The sequence below is a fragment of the Acipenser ruthenus genome, chromosome 22 (genome assembly GCF_902713425.1).
Source record: "Acipenser ruthenus chromosome 22, fAciRut3.2 maternal haplotype, whole genome shotgun sequence".
NCBI lineage: Eukaryota > Metazoa > Chordata > Actinopteri > Acipenseriformes > Acipenseridae > Acipenser > Acipenser ruthenus.
Window position 1 is genome coordinate 6,784,732 of NC_081210.1, and position 20,685 is coordinate 6,805,416.

General features: G+C 41.5%; 1 protein-coding gene across 3 annotated transcripts; it reads right to left on the reverse strand.

Moving 5' to 3' along the window:
* Positions 1 to 133: 133 nt before the first annotated feature.
* On the reverse strand, positions 134 to 16,554 carry LOC117431458 (sterol regulatory element-binding protein 1-like). 3 transcript variants are annotated; one of them, XM_034052373.3, is made up of 19 exons: positions 16,245 to 16,553; positions 12,947 to 13,513; positions 10,973 to 11,163; positions 10,679 to 10,807; positions 10,169 to 10,387; positions 9,964 to 10,078; positions 9,394 to 9,581; positions 8,716 to 8,914; positions 8,419 to 8,603; positions 7,125 to 7,386; positions 6,719 to 6,885; positions 6,174 to 6,342; positions 5,673 to 5,781; positions 5,331 to 5,440; positions 4,890 to 5,022; positions 4,420 to 4,579; positions 3,338 to 3,514; positions 3,132 to 3,243; positions 134 to 2,736 (listed from the first exon to the last, which is right to left on the reverse strand). In XM_034052373.3, the coding sequence occupies exons 1-19, from the start codon at positions 16,348 to 16,350 to the stop codon at positions 2,516 to 2,518; spliced, it is 3,519 nt and encodes a 1,172-aa protein (XP_033908264.3). In that variant the 5' UTR covers positions 16,351 to 16,553; the 3' UTR covers positions 134 to 2,515. The 3 variants fall into 3 exon arrangements, with proteins under 3 accessions (XP_033908264.3, XP_033908265.3, XP_033908266.3); XM_034052374.3 differs by lacking the exon at positions 16,245 to 16,553 and adding an exon at positions 14,783 to 14,970; XM_034052375.3 differs by lacking the exon at positions 10,679 to 10,807 and having other exon boundaries at positions 16,245 to 16,554.
* Between the last annotated feature and the right edge of the window lie 4,131 nt (positions 16,555 to 20,685).

The window sequence follows — 20,685 nt, forward strand, 5'->3', positions numbered from 1 at the left end:
GAGGTACAGTATGTGTGTTTGAAATTTGACTGTAACCTGAATTAGGTGCTGCATACTTCAATGACATTGAAGAGCTAGCTGTACAGTGTGAAAGTAGATAAGGTCAAGAGAACCTATAGAGGATAGTCAAGTGTTTTTTGTCTTTTGTAAACAATATTTAATATTAACAGCTTGTTACAAAATTGTTTTTACATTCTCAAATACATCAATGAGTAAAAGAATCATAAGAAGCAAGTGAGTTCATAGTCAAAAATAATTACAAAAATTTCTTTTTTTGAAATGTACATTATAGAACTACAGCTTTATTAAACCGTAATAAAAAGTGCATTTTTATTTAAAACCAAGTGCTACGAAATAGCATGTTTAAAAAATCTAGATTCATAGGAAAGAGGGATCTAAGTAAATATGGTGAGCTTTATTTTGCTGATACAGGAACACAATACAATAAGTAATTATCTTAAAATGATGGCAGGAATGCAAGTTACTGTCTGCTTGTGATTGGCTGGACCACTGGACATCTGCCCAATAAATAAAACACACTACACACACACACACACACACACACACACACACACACACACACACAGTGCAAAACTCCTTGGTTATAACAAAAAAAAAAAAAATTAAATGGATAAAATCAATTAATTCATAGTATTAATTATTACCTGCACCCCAACCCTCCTGTAAAATATTGTAACTCTACTGTGAATGCACATGGGTTTTGAACATGAACATTCAACAGGGACTTGTTGCACTTCCAGGGGGGCTACAGCTCTGGCTCACAATATCAGACACTTGCATCTTCCATGCACAAAACAGCAAGGAGCTGCTCTCACACATGCCAACCTTTGAGGGTGCTCAAAAATGCATCAGCCACAGCACTGTTATCAATCACATAGCACCCCCTGATGATTAGTCTTTGCCTCTGCATGCCCACGGAGCTGACAGTGCTGGAAGACGTGTGGAGTATAGGACAAGACCCAGGAAGCTAACAAATACAGTTATTCCAATTTATTTAACCAGCATATTGCAACCTTTGTTCTAGCAGGTATATGAATTCAGTCAACTGCTGACAGAATCGGACCCTAGTAACAAAACTCTTGATTCCTGTGTAACATCAAGACCATTGTTCTGCTTCGGCCAATTACCGGTGTGGTTATTCATTTCATGAGACGTCTCTAGAACGGTGTTTCAGAAGCCAACAGCGTTCTAGCAAAGTGTTATGAAATCAATTCAAACAGACCCAAAGTTTTGTGACCAGGATCCACAGCGTGTTAATCTCGGGAACTGTTTTGATTTATGGACATTTTCAAGGGGCAGTGTGGTGTTGGTTTACAACAAGGACACTTTGTGTTCAGTGGAATTATGGATCCATTGTGGTCTGATTAGCCAATCATAACTGTCCTCCAGCAGAACCCCAATGTCAGGTAAAGCTGTTAACAATAAGTGAAATCTAGTAGAATGAGTCAGCATTCTTTGACAACACCAAGGCATAGCTATAAGGATAGCCTAACACAGGGGCTATAGCAAGTATACATTTTCATTCAAAATATCTCTTTTTAGAGGCTTTAACAGTAATGATGTTCAATTGGAAATATTACTTGTTTTTTAGTCCTTCCTGTGCTTACAACACACTGAACGCACAATGAAATGTAATTATTAACTAAAGATAAGCTCTAATAAATAGCAAAAGAGAAAGAATCCATCTACAAAATATAATTTTGCCGCATTCAAACATTCTTAGAAAATTATAAATATTTGATATATATACAAATAAAAGGTATCAAACCATATGAAAATAATGCTTGACAAGAAAATGTATGTTTGTTTTTTTGTCTCTTTTTTTCTTTTTTAATTAAATGGTCAGTGCAGATTGAGGAGAGATCTGTACAACATTTATAAGGAAAAATATAGCCTTTACTTGCCTGATAAAGCCATGTGGCCCAGCGTGTGATAAGCTGTTTCGAAATTGATAAGATCCCTGATCTTAAGCCTACAGTGTTGAACAAATTTCCCCATTTCAGTCGACTTTCATAAAAAAGATGGAAACACTGGAATGGTCTAGAAACCAGATTCCAGGTGAAACCTTCCTTCCCTTAAAAATACAAATCACAGTCTCTCCCTTTGAAATTAATAACATGTGTTTAACACTTTTAATTTTCCTTAACTTTAAATGTTTATATTTCCTTAACTGTAGCATGCAGTGCCACATGGTGGCTAAATACTGTAACTGCAGCAAGGTTCTCAAAGGGAAATTCAAATATATTTAGATGCTACAATGCATCTCATTTGGCAAACCCCAGGGAGAAAACAGCCCTACAGAACTGGAAATAAGAGCAAGTAAGAGATTGCTTAATTTCTAAATACAATTTGAACGCTTCAACAGGGAGAGTTTAAAACAACTACAATCCCTTTCCAACATCAGTCAAATCTCCAATAATAAAAAAAACCTTTACATTGGAAGGGGGGTTATCACCCAAGCTTGAAGTTTCAGTTTTTATTCTGGGGACGTTCTCTAAGTGGAGGTGACGGGGGTGCCGCTGCCCAGCTTGATGATCATCTGCTGGCAGTTGTGCAGCGTGCGCTTGTCACCCAGCCTCTCCAGTGTGCGTGCCGCGTCTGCCAGCATGCCCACGCGCTGCTCTGGAGCCGACAAGAAGGAGGGAGGCAAGTATCGGCAGGCCAGCAGCACCGCCTCCGCCTGCTCACGCCGGCCTGGCCGCGTCTCCGACTCACCTGAAGAGACAGACACACAGCCTCTTACCAACCATCCCTCCAGAGACACACACTCTCCAGACAGCCACTGCTGGGCTCATTGTTGTGTGCTTATGTTTCAACCAATTAACAGTAAGATCCATCCACCACACAGTGGATTTCGCTACATAAAAAGAGTACAATAGAAATCTTGAATACAATTAAGTAAGCTTCAGTATACATTGAAATATTATTGGGAATGACAGCTTTCTAGTCTTGGCTACTTTTATTTAAAATGTTGTTTTATAGAAAACAGTTTAATGTTAAGAATGCCTGTTCAGATTGATACCTTACATAAAACAATGAGATGGCTCAGCCCTGCTCCTGAAGGCTGGTGAGCGTGTGAACCACGTGTCGAAGCTGAGCCTCTCACTTACCTGCATTGCAGCTGGGGGTGGCCCTCCTCCGTAGGCTGCGGTCCAACAGCTGGTGAGTGCGTGTGGGACTGGCGCCTGCCATCAGCCGGGCTGTGGCTTCATGCAGGAACAACTGTGCCGGGGAGAAAGCACAGTAAGTTAGCCAAAACGTACTTACTACCTACTGTTGCAAATCTGCAATCCCCCAGCGCTCCTCCCTCGCTCACCCTGCGCAATGCGGGCCGGAAGCTCTGTGCCAGTTTCCTCAGGCTGCTCAGGTCCTGCTGAAAGCCGCGCAGCTCCAGTGGGGAGGCCTGCAGATTGCTGCTCAGTGCCAGGCTCTGCTGCTGCCACATGTTCGTCCGGGTCAATAGCAGGAGGTCACAGAGCAAAAGATGCACTGCCTGCATCAGGGAGGCACAAGGCAGATGACTTAAACAAGCTGAACCCCTGTGATTTTTTCATATTTAATCACTGCAGGCCGGGTTATAGTGCACAGTAGTGTAATACTCTGCTCTGGAGCCATTATTGTTCTGATCTCCTCCTAAGAATCTGCTTTGTAGTTATTAGAGTGATGTGCCACAACACTATAAGTCTGAATTTCACTTCCTGTGCCCTGGTTTGAGGTTGTATCCTCCTGTGGCAGGATGAACAGGCAAAGTAAAAAAATTAAGTCTGAAAAACAATGACTTGGGACTCAGTCGTAGTGTTAAAAAAAAGCTTTTTTAAAAGATTTGGTTATTATACCTTTAATTTGACATTCTTATGACACTTCTAAATTGGGACTAGCTGTCTCAAGAAAGTGTTTCCTAACTCCAGTCAGTTATAGTTCAGAAACAGTTTGGAAAGAGTCCAGAGCGGAGTGATTTGCAATGGTTGAGACAGAGGCAGTGTGCTGATTGATGTGTGCGGTCAGGCTCTGTATTGCATCGCAGGAACATTGCACAGAAGCAGACACATGCAATGCAACTACAATGCACGACAGCGACGACCCACCCTCGCAGGCAAGCAGAGAAACAGTTGTCCAGACGGCTCCTATTTCCACCGCAGGGAATTAAGCCACAATCTTCATTGACTCACAGCTCACATATTAATATCACAGGTTCCCAATTACAGAGCGCAATTAAGATTACTATTATCTTTAGATAAATTGAAGCTTTGCATTAATCCATTTTGATGCCATTGTCTTTTGTTAGAAGTTTTCATTATTAAGCTTTTTAAGTGTTGCAGCACTGTCAGAGTTGGCTGGGAGGAGTTTGGTTCTCTCAGGGAGGCTGGTACAGATGAGCAGCCACACTAGCTGGCGTACCTTGTCAATGCTGCTGCTGCACTGCACCATGTTGATGCTGTCCCGCAGGTAGCCGCTTGCCTTCTCGCAGTAGTTCAGGCTGAGCTGGCTGTTCTCGTGCTTGGCCAGTAGGGTGCGCACTGTTCTGAAGGCAAACAGAGCCGCCCGGGGCAGACAGTTCCTACAGAGGAGAAACAGACAGGCTTTCATTAGAGAAAACTGAGATTTCAAACAGGGTAACACATTCACAGCCAGTTACTGGTTTGCATAGACCACGTAACGTTAGGCTTGATAGATGAGCCATCAGGATACAACAATGAGTTTAATAAGCAAATTAGAACAGAATGTAATTGTTTTTTCTACCGGGCAGGTAGACAATCAATATATATTTAATGTGTTAAATTGATCCTGCAATTTAACACAGTAGACAGTACTGTATCATGTAAACTGCAACTCGGTATGCATGTTTGTTTGATGGAATAAGGACTCACTCTGTGGTGTCCAGGACCTTTGGCATGTACTCCACCATAGGGTAGAGTCGCTCAGCTGCCTCGTCGTCCCCCTGCAGCCAGTTCACTGCCACCACCACCATGGATGCCCACCACTTCGCAATGGGGTCTGTACCTGAGGAGAGAGCATTCACAATACAACTCATCTCCAGGTGCTTTACAAACAGGACCACCACTACACAGTGCTACAGTAAACACTCTACCACCACAAAGAATGCATTGTGCCCTATTGCCTAGTGAATAACATTTTTCCGAAAATATTCATGTTTGTGGGTTATCAAGTTTTTCCACCCTCTCTCTGTTTGTGTTTGATGGCAATATTAAACAATACAAGGTGAATCTGAAATGATTACATTTATCCAGAACATCCCTCAAATATCAGTGGTAACCTGGACCAAGTCCACCACTTATAAGGATACTGACCAGTAACGGCTGCCATGTTTGATCCGATAGCAAACGCCTGCGTTGTGATCCCTGCTGCATCCGAGCAGCCCTTAAGCAGCTGAAGATACTCCAGGGCATCGGAAAACTCCCTGCAGGAAGCAGAGCAAAACCAACAGCAGCTTGAATCAGAGACCACTAGAACTGTCAAAAATATGTATGTGGCATTATTATTACTTTATGGTTTTGCTTTAGCTTTGTGAATGTTTTAACGAAAGTGAAATCTGTAACCTCTGTTGTTGAAGTGGATGTGAATTATATGCGTTTGAGTGAAATCTATAAATCTAAAACATATAAATAGGTGACGTTGTAACTGAGCCTCACCCCTCTCCCTCAGTGAGAGCTTTCTCGTTCTCTGGCTTGGCAATGCAGTACAGAGCTTTCTCCAGCAGGTGCTCCCGGAACGCCTGTGTCACCTGGGCTAGGGGGTCAACTGCACAGAGACAGGAGAACAACGAAGACAGCCGTTCAGGATCAATGCAGACAGACGGGCACAGAGTGTAGGACGGATTCAGTGCCCTTCAGTATCATCTCACTAGGATCCAGGGTGAAGCAGTCAGCCACTAAGTCCATCTTAGGCATGGTCTTTTCGTGTAAATTGTCGATATGGATAATCTGTGCTGAGAACCTAATAGATGTACATTTAGATACCTAATCACTGAGTTGGCCATCCATCAATGATGCCTATTTCAATCTGCTCATCTTTGTACAGTCACTCAACTATAAAACGTGTAACAAAACTAATAAAATAAACTAGTACAACTCTATGTAGCCACCCATCTAAACACTGTTGTGTCTTTTTAATACCCATCTTTGTGTCCTCACCAGAGTTCCCAGCAATGCTGTAGATACTATCGCGTGGGGTGCTGCGGACCGCCCAGTCCCCATCCACAAAGAAGCGATGTCCCAGGGGGTGGCAGAGCCACTGCATGGCAGGTGGCACAGTGCCACTTGGAGACAGACACACCTGCCTGGCGCTGCTCAGGAAGAACCTCTGAAAGACAAGAACACTGCGCCATTACAATTCTAATCAAGACAACAGCAGTCTGCTATGGAGGACACATTCCTGCTGGAGCCCTATTTTAATTAAAATAGACCATAGGTCTTTGTGCTCACTTTGCTGCTATCTGCAGTTCATTTGCAGTACTACATCTAAATCAAAATACTGCAACAACCATAAAACGTGCTTCGTTTATTATATTCAATTTTAAATGTTGTATAAATGTACATTTTCTAAAATCCGATTTTTTGTTTTGTATGAGTGATATACTTCAGGCTTTATGTACAGTTTTATATATTCATTTGTAAGTGCTATTCAATTGCAAAGAACCCTGCCGTCCCCATTAATATTGATTCCCGTCCAAACTCACAGATATGTAGTGCAGTCCCCTGGGCAGGCTGGTTTTGATGCGCAGCGCGGCCGAGACGTAAATTTCAGACAGCGTTGCCACAGAGAGGGCATCCCCCGCACATTCTGCCAGGTTCACTGCGCTCAGTGCCATGTTGATGGCTGCAAGATGACTGCCACCTAGCTTGCCTGGCAAAAAGCAACAAGAATCATTGAGACACAATTCAGCAAGAACCACCCGGATCCATTCCAAAGTATGGTATGAGTCATCCATTTATCGGAATTCTAAAATAAACAAGTCATTCCAAATCATACATTGCAGGCTGCAGTGATGTTACAGTGCATTGTTGAAAAGTTTTTTTTCGCACGGTGAGCACAGCAGTATCTCAAACAGAACAAACGCTCTGACTGTGGTGTCCAGCGCTTACCTGTCATGTGGAGCTGGTGCAGTCTGTGGTAGACGAGGGCAGCGTCTCTGCTGCTCTTCCTCACGTCATCCTGCAGCTCGCGGTCCCGCCACAGCCCCCCTGCCCTCCCTGCCAGCCAGCAGCCCACCCACAGCCGCTGCAGGACCAGGCGCACCAGCGACCACATCAGACTGCAGGCCAGGTCCAGGTGCGAGGTGGGCTGGGGCCGGCCCAGGGCTTTTAGGCATGTCCACAGGTTCTGAGAGGCCTGCGCAAAGTCACCCTGATACCAGACAAGAGAGACACACAAAGGGTGGGAATGCTTATTAGGAGAGAGGCAGACAGCAAAAGCGTATTGTCACCATAAAGAGACACCACAGAGATTTATTTAATGAACATGACCTGAATTCAGCTAGTTTTGCTAATTGCTTTAATATCTGTCTACAGTAAGGCCAGACTGCAGTTATTCAAGAGCTTGTCTCTTATATGATGGTAGGACGGAGTGAATCACAGACAGAATCGCTTATACAGTACCATAGAGATTGCATGCGTGTTGTTTGGAAAAAAACTTGGATTAGGAGCTCTCAGAATGCCCCCCTAAGGTAAGTAAATGAGAAGTCAACCAGGATAGCATAGTGGTGAAAAACGCGGGATAGAAAGCCATGGAACCAGCATCCTAATGAAGTGCATTACAGTACTTCCACGCATCGCCTCATTGATGTGCCATGGCACATCAGACTGTTATTCTAGTAATCTAGCAAGGAAGTACCCAAGGAGAGGAGCCCAGAGGGATAGGAGGACAAGCAATTTAAAAAAGAAAGAAATCAATTTCAAAGGGATATTGGTGATGTTGCCTTTTCTCCCCAGGGAGACTGAATGCCATTAAAAATACATCAGAGTGCAGATCTAAGCTAACATCAATAAAGAAGACGGTACACATACCAGGCAATATAAGAGAGGTCCTGAACCATTGCATAAACACTGCCAGGTTTGTGAGACACACAGACAGCACGCTGTGGTTGAAACTTTCAGTCTGTTAAATCTACTCCCGATTATAAGCCATGTTTTATTTTGGTAATTCTTGTAAAACATCTGAATAATGTGGATTTTGATGACTTATTTTGTTTGTTTGGTTTTTTGGCAGTTATAATGGACTGAAAAAAACATCTCCTATGGTAAATGAGATAATGCTTTTTGCTTTGTTTTGTTGTTCAGGATAAAAAGACCACAGAAAGCGTACAAGCCATAAATTCCCACTTTTAGGAATTCCTTGGAAACAGAAAGCATTGGAAATAAATGAAAAACCAGTAGTTACCCTGGCAAGGTCCAGGTCAGCCTGTTTGCGATGCCTCCAAAAGAGAACAGAGGAGCCCGAGTGCAGACGTGTCACAGGCTCCCCATAGATAAAGAGCTTGACAAAGACAACAAGGACCAGAACGCCATTGATGAGCCACAGGAAGAGTGTGGGCAACACCCAATCCAGCCAGCCAGAGGACTTCCCTAGATAGAGAGACACAGAGACTTTACTATAGGTGTGGTAAATAGTTAAAAAAAATGAATTTGTTGTGAAAAGTAAAAAGCTCTTTTTTTCCCCCTGAACTGCAGGACTGACCTAGGGAGTGCCCCAGCATGCTCCTCCCAGTGCCATGATAATCAGTGCTGTCCAGAGAGCCGTAGCCGCCAGAGTCGCCCATCAGAGAGGCCAGTGGGTTAAGGGACAGGAAGAGGAAGGCGAACACGCACAGAGCCATGCGGGACCGGTCCAGCATGCCCAAGGTGGCGGGGGAGGCCAGCTCCTGCTTCACACTAGCCTGGCAAGGGGGAGGGCCACAATCAAACCACAAAGCCTTATAGCTTTTTACAGAGTATATTGCAGACTCCAAATTCACACTAACTAAAAATCATTGATCAACATGCTTTGAAAAACTGTGAAGGAAGTAAATGGCAACCACATGGTTTCAACGCATGTTGAATGTGCAATATTTAGGTAGCATGGCTAGGTTAAAAAGCAAAGTTTATTAATAAAAGCCCCGTACCAGATGCGGAAAAAATCATGTTGCACAGTTAATAAGCAAACCTTCAAATTACAATCCTCCACACCTATGAACAGGGCTGTTGGAAAACAGCAAATGCAGCACTTTACTATCCTAAGAAAAAAAAAATTCAAAATTCAATCAGCCAAATAATGCAATCAGTGATGTATACGAGTATAGAATCTGTTAAACAAATAGACCAACCTATTGGCCACCCTCTGAAATGCTGTTTGATGCCAATCAGAAAAGTCTATTACCATGGGGTCCTCGGACATGGGGCTGTCGGGCTCCGAGTCACTGCTGCAATGGGAGAAGGGGCTGCCATGGGTGGGAGAGCCAGCATCCGAGGGTGGGGGGGTGGGCAACTCTGTAGCCTCCGGCTTGATCTCCTCCACCTCAACCTCCATGCTGACCCCCGCTGAGGCCACCAGGTCCTTCAGGGACTCTGAGGAGTGAGGGGGGGGGGGGGGGCATCAGCAAAGACGCTAGCCACAGGCTTATCAATCACACAAAACAAATGTTTAGACCAGATCTCAAACACACGAAATGCAATCATTCTAGGTTATACAGTATGTCTGCTACTCTATCAAGTCCCAGAAGCATTACAATATATGTACACTGCAACTGAATGTTTTTATAGGATGCTTGTTATTTAGGCAAATTCTTATTTTATAAACATACAGAATGTAGTGCCGAGTTTCTGTTAAGGATGTTCCAGCTTTGCTGGATTTGTACACGCTAAGCCTATTTCACATTCTAAGGCATTCCTGCAGCACTGTACTACACCAATGTGACACCCAGCCTGTTCCAAAGCTGCCTGAACTCACTGTTCTTCTGCGTTGCCATTTTCAGCGCCATGTTTTCCCGTTTGAGCTTCTGATTAGACTGATGCAGGAACCGGATATAATCGATGGCTTTCCTCAAAACAGCCGATTTGTTGAGCTAAAAAACAAAATAAAACCACTGTCACACAAAAACCACAGCACAGTCAGGCACCACAGTATTTTTGATAGTGGGTACACATAGACCAACCTTTGCTTCTGTTCCCACGACTAGGTCTTTGAGCTCGATGATCTTGTCGTTGATGGAGGAGCGGTAGCGCTTCTCGATGGCGTTGTGCGCGGTGCGTTTCTCCCCTTTGATTGGCATGCCGGAGGGCTTGCCATTCACTGTGATCCGGTTGATGGGCAGTTTGTCAGCGTCCATCACCAGCGGCACTGTGGTCAGAAAGGTGCTTCCGCTCATCAGAGCCTGCAAGACAGGGCAGGAATCATACATCCAGAAATCTGTAAGTCACTGGAGGCTTAAGGGCTTCCATCCTAAATTAAAATATACAGGACACAGCATTCGCACATTGACATACAAGACCTTTTTGACTAGTTAAGTGTATGGGGTATTTTCTGATGCTGTGTGGTAATTACGTAAGCTGGTGTTGACACGGAGTACTGTACACATATTTACACAGATACACTCCTGGTAAACTTATTTGCTTCATGTATTTATGGCTTTGGGGACCTAATAAGATGAACTGTATTGCACTACCGGGGTGGTCGAGGTGGTCAGCGTAGTGACGCACGGGGACTTGACTGTTGTCACCACAGAGCTGCCATCCGGCTTGAGAGCAGTGAGGAGCAGTGAGTCTGTCTGGATGAACTGGGGCTGAAGCAGCACCTGGGGAGAGTAATGACCAGTCAGTGACGGCACAACTGTCATTGTGAGAAAGCACATTTACCCGTTCCCTGTGTGTTTACATATACAACATGTACAACACAAACCACTGTAGGAATGGTTGATGACTGAAAAAAATGACACTGAAAGTGTGTAATGGGATGTTACCATTGAGCTGCTTCCTGGGACCTGCTGGACCTGTGTGGGGACGCGCTGGGTGGAATCAGTGGTGGCCACCGCGGCCAATAGCTGCTGAGGGGAGATGTTCTGGATGTGAGTCTGGATGGTCATTGGCTGGATCTGCTGGGGGGAGGCGGAGATGCAGGGGAGTGGCTGGGAGGTGACTCCCTGGTGTACCGCTGCCAGAGACAAACACAAGAGAGAAAACATTAGACAGCCATCCACCAAGTGGCAGAGTGGCAGGGATAGGAAGGTCCTGCTGTATAAAGCCACAGATGTTCCTTTCCTGTCAACTCAGCTTTCACTAGTATGTGAGTCTGACTTCAACTTGCAGCGCTGCTGCGTTTTGTCACTACTACCCAAGGGTTGAGATCTTTAGGCTCTTACAGTGCCCCTGGCAGCCCTTCAGATTAAAGCAGCTCCCAGGCTCTACTGAGAGTGATTTTGAACTGCCCCCATCGCCTCGGCTCCAGCCCTGGGAATATGCCACTATCCTCTGTTGTTCCCTTTTGTTTGTGTTTTTTTTTTTTTTTTTTTTTTAAAGGGTATTTCAGCCTTTCTAGAATGGATTTTCAGCCTTTGTACTCCCCTCGTCTCGATCAGCAGCATCCTAGATATTTGACTACTGGGTGCAAAAACAATAGGGTACACTCATTTCTTTCAAAAAGGTAGGATTATATGGTACAGTAAAAATATGGGGTTTAAGACTAGCTTTGGTCAAATGTTAATTGACCTTGCGACTTTTAGTACAATGCCATGAGTTAAACAGTTACAGTTAGCTGAAGGCTGAAGTAATTATAGCACACCTAGCCTACAATCAAAGTGCAGGTAAAATAAACTCAGCTGTATTTGTTAGCATGTTCTTTCACTGAAAAATGTCTCTGCCCATAACCATGTCTTTCTTGCAGTTTCATTACAGGCGTCAATGCTGAGAGAGCAATGGACTTTCCCACTGTACAGTAGTTTAAAATAAGGCAAACGGTGTTATGTAATGTCCTCTGTCTAGACAGTTCCTTATCAGGTTCCAATATGGGAACCAAACAAAGTCAACACTTGCCTGGCTCACAAACTCTACACTATTTGTGCCCATTTTAAAAATATTCTGTCTGCCTTATTATTGCAACAACAGTATTGTGGGCCAAGTATCAGCCAAGGGCCAAGTTGGCCCAGAAAGTGAATGTGTAGTTGCAATAAGAGAAAACAATGGAACAGTGTTCTTTTATACTGTTTGTCTAACTTCACAAGAAACACCAACTACGTTGCAGTACATACTGAGGATGGTTAAGACTGACAGAAAACTGAAGAACTGACTTCTTGGTTATGTTATGGTATGTTGACACAATAATACAATGACAGCCTCCAACATGCTTTGCCATGTGTGTACATATGGAAGTTTTAAATAACACTGTAATCAATTGAACTACTGATCAAATAAAACATGTGTTGCGTAATCAGTTCAAAATAGACTGAGGGCATAAACTTCAAGTTATTTAAAAAGGCAGAGGCAGGTTCAAGGCACAATAGAAACTCGAGCAGAGTACAGGGGATTCTCGCAAAATGTCATGTCACGTTGCCTACTAGAGCAAATGAACACTGATCAATGTTGGACCTGCATGATGTGCCCTAATCACTCTATTGCACCAGCTTTACTTGGCTGTTGCTGGACTTTGTTATGCCCACAGCTTGCTTTTGCTTGTTTTGCAACATGTTTACAAGGAATTGAACTCAAACATGCATGCTTTTGCCAAAAACTAAAAAGTGCTGGAGGGTACTTGTAGACTCTATGTCGTCCATAAAGCACATGAAACAGCATGAAATACATGGCAGACTGTTGAGGTACTGAAACCAAGCTATAGGTTTACAAATTCCTATACACAGCACAAACCAATCATATATTGTAATGTTTTGAGTCTGGCTTGCAAACACAATGCAATACAGCAGGTAGCTGTGACCAGGCCTTACTGCTGAAGCCTCCCTGGTTCTGGCAGCTGATGAGAGGCTGTGGCTGCAGCTGGTGGGTGAACGGTGACTGGGACCTTTGGGGAGCTGTAAAGTTCGGGGTCATCATGCTGGTGGATGGTGGGGCCTGCTGAAGCTGTGGCTGCTGGGGTTGATGCTGCTGCTGCTGCTGTTGTTGTTGCAGAGGTTTCTGTATCTGCAACGGCGCTCCCTGCTGCTGTTTTTTGGGCTCCTGTTTGACAGCTGGCTGGACAAGGTCTTGGGCAGGGGGTACAGGCATCATTAGGGGTGCCTGGGGATGCTGGAAGGCTGGCTCGGGCTGGAATTGGGGCTGGGTGAGGGGGCTCTGGTACAGCTTGGCTGCAGCAGCAGTAGTGGGGGCTGCTGTCTGCTTGTTGGTACTGTCCAGGTACGAGTTCAGTATAGGTGTGTTCACTGTGCCGAGGGAGCCCTGAACATGCAGGACGGGTGGAGGGGTGGTCTCCTGGGTGGGCACGTTCCCTCCAAAGTGATGGTGGTCAAACAAGCCAGGGAACTCCACATCCTGGTTGTTGATCAGCTGTAGCATATCTGGGAAAGACGGTGAAAAAATGCATTTTTAAATCAATAGGAGCTATACTGTATACTGTAACAAACTGGCTGTGATAATCAGTCTTTGCAGGTTGCTTTGTGGAGCTGTCAAAAGTTAACCAAAACTTTACAATGCTCAATCACAATTTGACTTAGTTTCTTCTAGTTTTACCTTAGCCTTTAAAAAGTTGCAATTGCAGAGTAACTGAATTAAGGCAATCACCTCATAGTTTCAAAATCTATGTAAAATTTGCAATCCTGCACTGAAAAAATGTATGGAAATAAAAACGCTAAAAACAAACACTTTCACTCCGTACTATATGCTGCCCTATGACTACCAAAGCTAAATATAAGGTAAAAAAAAGAAAGAAATGACTGCATCCATTAAAATTGTGATATAGTCTAACATACAGAGTTCCTTCACCTTAAGGTTTAGCATAACATTATTATTATTATTATTATTATTTATTTCTTAGCAGACGCCCTTATCCAGGGCGACTTACAATCGCAAGCAAATACAAATACATTCAAGTGTTACAATACAATTCATACAATAACATTAAAATGTAAGCATGTCTTGTGTCAGTTTTATATAGCCCTTGTATTAAAACCAGCACAGATTAAAACTCAAACCATATGAACAAAATAACAAAACTGTTCTGTAAACGGCACAGCTGCCAATGTAAAGTTAAAGCACACCAAACAAATAATAAAAGTAAATCCAATTCAGAGGGAGAACATTGAGCCACTTTATCAGGTGACAGTAGCAATTCGTAATCAATAAGCAATTATTATTGTGGTATTACTGGTTAAGAGTTTAATAGTTTACCCATGCTATTAATAATACAAATAAAATGCTTTATATCATCATCCACACACAGTGTGCGTCTGAGAGAAGTAACTTATATTACTAGACTAGACTATTCCGACAGCAGTACTGTGGATTACCCCATAACCTCTATACCTGGAGCCACCTCAGCACAATGCAAAGGGGTCACATTAAAAAGGTTTCCATGGAGCAAATTGATTTACTCAGTGTTACCATCACCTGTATTAAACAAGCGGACAAGTACAGATAGAGGCAGGAACAGCAAGCTTGTTCATCCAATGCTGTGAAAGATTTTAATAAAAGACACACAAAAAAAAAAGCTTTGCAAAGTGAAACAATATTAGCATTAAAAAAGATGACACTGTATCACAAAGTTACCTAAATCAAAAATAAAGACATAACATCATATCAATGTAAATATTAATGCATAATATTATTACCTTCCAAAGTGCAGTCCATTATTGCAAAGAGCTATACAGTTTACTTGCTTAATGCAATCAATGAATCGAATACTGTATCATTACCACACTGAACTAAACCATCCTTACATCTTTGTTTTTGTTATCTTGCATCAGCCTCTGCAGCTAAATAAACTAAAAAGTAAAGTAAGGCACGTGGGGTTTAAAGCACGCCTCTTACTTGAGTATGGCAGCAAGCGAGGGGTGGATTTGTAAACCAATGTTTTTGCATGAGGTGATTCCTTGTAGCCAATGAGATCTCCGCAGGCCACCTTGCTATGTGGGTGTACCCATGCCCAGTTGTTTTACAGTCTGTCACTTCCAGGGCTGTCAAGGTACAAGCCTGGGGTTACTGTAGGGTATTCGGTTTAACTCCTTCAGTGCTGGAACACCAGACCGAGGTTACTCACGGTCATTTTCATTTAACCCTTTTACACTCAAAGTTTCATGAAAATAAATGAAGGATTTTTTTTTTCAGTGTAGAGCAGACAGGTTTAGAGGGAAGTGATATAGAATACTAGAATACTCAAATGGCTTTATTGGTTATTTGTTATTTTTAATGTTGTTAGTTCTTGTCAATAAGGTGACATATCTAGTTTATATGTTAAGATAGAAAAGATCGGAAATTACATCCAAGTTTGTATTTAAATACAGTATACTGTAGTTAGAAAGGATTTGGGGGAAAGGCCAGGGGTTGAATTGAACTGTATTAAGTAAATGTATGTAGCCTTACAAAAAAAGTATATATTTATTTTTCATAAAGGAGATTGCATGGTTGCAAATGGTGCCTATGATTGCATTTGTCCAGGTCCGTTAAAGCAAATTATACATTTTCATAAACGCCACGGATGTAATCGTGGAGTTTTACGCTATCTATGTAGCTTTTGTAGTTATGTTTCTAGTTCAGGACGTATGCAAATTGAAATATATCTCAAATATAACACCAATATATTAGACAAATATTATAGGGTTTTTGTTCGACTGTGCTATAAAAAAAAACAAATTTGCCACCTTAGATGAGTGACTGCCGAGTGACTGCGCTGTATACCGAAGCTTGTATTGAATGTCAGTAAAGGAATATCCGATAGTAACCTGGTGTGACGTCACTTACTCAAGTTCAACTGGGCGGAGCAGCCGAACACTACAAACTCTTTTAAACTTTAAACTTTAAACTTTTTTCCTTTTTTTACAAAATCTAAATAGTAGCTAAAATTCTATAAATAGATAGAAAATAGAATAAATAGAATTTTACAATAAAACAGTACTTTTTAAGTAGCAGACTGTTATAGTATTATATCACAAGGAATTCAGAGAAAAAGCATTGAAAAATATAACAATTATTATATATAATATTACGTTAGAGTACTGTTATTGCATATGCACGTACTTATTACATAAATACTGTACAATCAATCCAACTTAACAGGAATATATTAAAACGTACCATCTATATCGCTCAGGAGGGCTGTGTCAATATCATTGGGTTCATTTAGAGTCAGAGTAGGATCCAAATTGTCCAGCGATGTATCGTCAAAGGACAAGTTGTTCATTTTCAGTCATTTGTTTTTTCAGTGTTCTCAGATCTTCTTTGCCATGCAAAATAAAAAAGATAAACTCAAATTAAAATTTCTGATTAACCCCTTCCTTACTCACTCATACCCTCCTTCTCCTTATCTGTGAAACTAAAGTTGTCCAAACAGTGCGTTCTCAACTGCTACCAGGAAGAAAGCCCTGTAACTGTAATGACTGACAATAGGTGGAGCGAATCAACGCAGCCACTACTTAATATGGCTTGCCAATACACAGAAGCTAAACCGGTCTGTGCTCTGTACTGTAAACTCACACGGGGGGAAGAAGACGTGTGTGGTTCTGTAGAGTGTAGAAGAGAGAATGTGAAAGATTGTGAAATGATGAAAGGTCTTACTCTATGGGTTTCAATTAGAAATCTATATATCTAGTGATGAAAAACCACTCCACATTTGTTTCTATTTTTAATTTTATTAATTAAGTTAATCAGATATTAGACAGATCACTCTTTTAAACGTCAGAATGTGTTACATTCTGCATAGGTGTAATATAAAATGTGCCACAATATGCTTTTGCAGCCACTTATTCGGACTATGCCTGTAACCGTTTTCCAGTGTTCAGCATTGCCCTAATGTGTTTTGTCTGACTTGTATGTATTTCATCCCCACAAAAGGGTTGCAATGAAGCACAGTTAGTAAAAGCATGGAAGAAGCTGGTTTATGGAATGTTGTTTAATTGTTTTATCTTGACTGCAATTTTGAGCATGCCTGGTGTGTGGAGGCTAAAGTATGTTGAAATGTCTCCTGAGGTATCAAAGTCCATGTATCTTCCAAATCCTCAGACAGTTATTTAGGTTAAAGGTTATCTTGTTCTATTTCTGAATGCATAATAGCTGCCACTTGTACCTACTGCCTATAATATATAAAACTGAAATTGAAAATCTGACATTTCAAAATCTAACATGAAATACTGTACTACTATTATGGCTTACAGTAGACTACATTTTGTAGTTTCTTTGATTACAATACATGATGTTAAATAAAAGATCTAAATTATGTTCATAATATTTTTTTTAATTATGTCAAAATCCTAAAATTCTAGGTAATGCAAAACTTTTGGCCATGTCTGTAGTCTAGTAAAATGAGAATCCCCTGTGTTTCACCAATTCTTTGAAGCTTGTTCATGCTGCCAGATCCAGCTGAACTCACTGTACTAAGTATATAACCAGACCTAAAATTAATGTCAGATTGTTGTCAAGCTATGTAGAGCTGCAGTCTGGACACAGAGCTAACCAACTGTTTGTTGAATGTAATTTGTCAATAATAATATCATTTTTAATTTTGTATTCAAATATGCAGTTTCATATCTATCGAAGAATACTCCGAAGTTTGTTTTTAGCAGTTGTAATTTGCAGTTCTGTTTTGTCAGTTTTTCATCTTGATAAGAATCATGGACTCTGCATTAAACCATCCACGTTGTCAGTGAATGTATAACATGAGATTTAAACTCTAGCTTTGATAGGACTGACCAGAAAGAAATGGTGTGTGTGCTGTAGAACTTGTCACAGCTGCTCGTAGAACTGGTAGTGTTAGTTTTCAACTGGTCATGGTGATTCAAGAGATTGCATTTCTGGTTGAGGGACTGATTTTGCTGGATTGAGAAAAAAATATTTTACAGTATCATTTGTTATCTTCACTCTTAAATTAATCAGTATTAGTGTTACCTATATACATACATATCTAGTAAAAATAAACCACTAATGTGTGTTCCAGTTCCCAACTCTTGCATGTCAACTTCTCATCATCACCAGGGTATATCAGTAGCATATCAATGCTGTAAGCTTGGCTTCCTAAATGTAATACAGTATCTGATATTTGCCAGTAACAACTGCTTGAATAGCCACTGGAGGAGTGTTCCAGTGTGCCAATCAGAAGAAGCTAGAGGTGGGACTACTTGGTGAAGTTTGGTAGAGCTGCACAGATAGCCCTGCCTGTAGAACCAGTAGAATTGGCCAATCGTGCAACAGGTTCAGAGTGGGGTGATTTCACATCACAACTGTGGCTCAGTGATTACATCATATAATCCTCCCAGGCACAAACTAGGCTGATTCTCCTGTTCTTCAAAAAGGAGAGCTGTTTGTAACGCTTGGGAGGCTGATTAGAGTCTTCAGGGTTAGTTCTGCACAGAAGGATGTTGACTTCTGGCTTTTCATAAATGGAGCACCAATGCAATTCAAATACAGTATTTCTGCTCTGTAAACCCAACAAGAAAGTAGATCTCTGTTATGGATATGATTTGGGAAAACAGCCAATGTAAATATCAGAAGAATATATTTTATAATCATTTTTATACCGATACTGCCTTTTTCTCAGTTTTGTCCCCAATTTGAAATGTGAATGTCACCTCGCTGCTGTAACTGACCACTCCTCTGGTCAGTTACCTCTTTTCACCCAGCAAAACTAAGCAGATGTTGCATTGATATTAAACCCTGCATATTCAAAGATGGTTGGGTTGATTATGCGGCTGCTAAATAGCCCATGCACAGGCGGTGCTCATTCTGACCCTCGTTATGATTGCAGCTCATTATTTGTGCATGTTGAGTCATTTGCATTGCTTTTAAGCTTACATAGGCTGCAGTGCAAAATAATTGCCTGCCCGCTAGGCAGTTTGGATTTTGCAGCCCCTTAATGCGCAAAACCTGAATGCTAAATTTATAGTTTCATAATCCTTATTCAAGCCTATCATGCTAATCTGTTGGGAGGAGGGAAACAAAGGATGACAAAATGTTTTTACAACATTAAAAAAAATCTTTAAAAAAAAAGTGCTTTTTATTTTAAAGTGAAGATGATTGCAAAATGTATACAGTGAACACAAGATTTTAAACAAAGAATAAAAAGCTGGACAAAAGAGCCACTAGAGTAGAAAGGGGTTATTGCCCTGGGATAACACAACACAGGACCATGCTGGATTGGTCAAATACGGCACAAGGCGAGTGAAACACTTTGTTGCCAAACAGAGCCACGCTGACATGCTGTTTGTTTGCAAGTTGATAACATGGTAATGATGACAAAAAAACATAACCCAAAGTGAACAGCAAGTTTCCAAGGGGGTTGGGGTGGATTTTAAATGGTGCAGATAAAATTACATGGAGTACTCATTGTACCCTGTGGAGTGTCTGAACGAAGAATGATTACGTCTTTTACTAGGTGTAACCCTCTTAGTCCCCATTAAATCTCCAGTACAGCATAATGGCCTGCTTATTATTAATAAATAATAATAATAATGGAGGATCCATGAATTACTGTCCTGTACCAATTTCTTTTTTATAGCTTCCTTCATCAACAAGCATCCCAGGTGTGCTTTACAGACTATCAGACGAACAAAGCTGTAGACTGCTTGCTAAGCAAAAGCTATTTAAGTTTTAAGAGTGGAATAAAAAGCGTGTACTGCCTCTGCACTCCGAATAGAATCTGCAATTGAATTCCTGAGTAATTAGAGTGTTCCACTCTTCTTGTTGAAATCTTCAGATACACCTCAACAAGAAAGGAAGTCTAGCTATCGCATCCTCCATATACCATCCAGCATGTCCTTTCCAATCATAGGAGATTTCTCCTCTGGAAATGTGATTCAGTCACTGCATAGGATTAGAGGAGTGCTATAATCCCTCAGGTGAATGCAATAAGCCTGATTTAGAATTATACGCATGGTCAGTACAAATTCTTTAGGGGGTGCAGCTCACATTCTGATTTGCTCTATCCTTCAGAAACTAATCCCCCAAATCCCTGAACATACGGTCAATATTACAAGTGCAATGGGATTTATATGCACTTCAGTGAATGTACTTATTATATCTGGGTATGAATGAAAAAAAAATAACTGACTTCCTTTGTTGATACTCCAGGGAGTAAAAAATCTGGGATTTAATTCAAATAAGAACATTGCTTACACAGGGGTTTGAAGGATTAATTGTTAATAATGCATTTCTGAACTGTAACTATAGCTGTATGAGATGAAGTTGAATATATGTGGTTAAGAGCTTAAGGAATGTCAACAGAATTGTTTTAATCTAATAAAAAACAATGTTCTCCATTGCATTCAGAGTGTAACAAATATTGAATAACCATGACCCACCACTGGAACTGGAATGAGTGTACCCTTTAATAATGTAATAACCAGCCTACATTTGCAGGTGAATAACATGAAGCAATGTGACACCTATGGACCAACCTGCAATCAGAGAGCCAAGGCGAGACCACCAAAACCTCAAGTTATTATTATTTGTCAGGATAATGCCTCGTGGAAGAAGTCTATAATAAAGCAGACATTTTTAAAAAGTATCAAACACACACATCCATGGG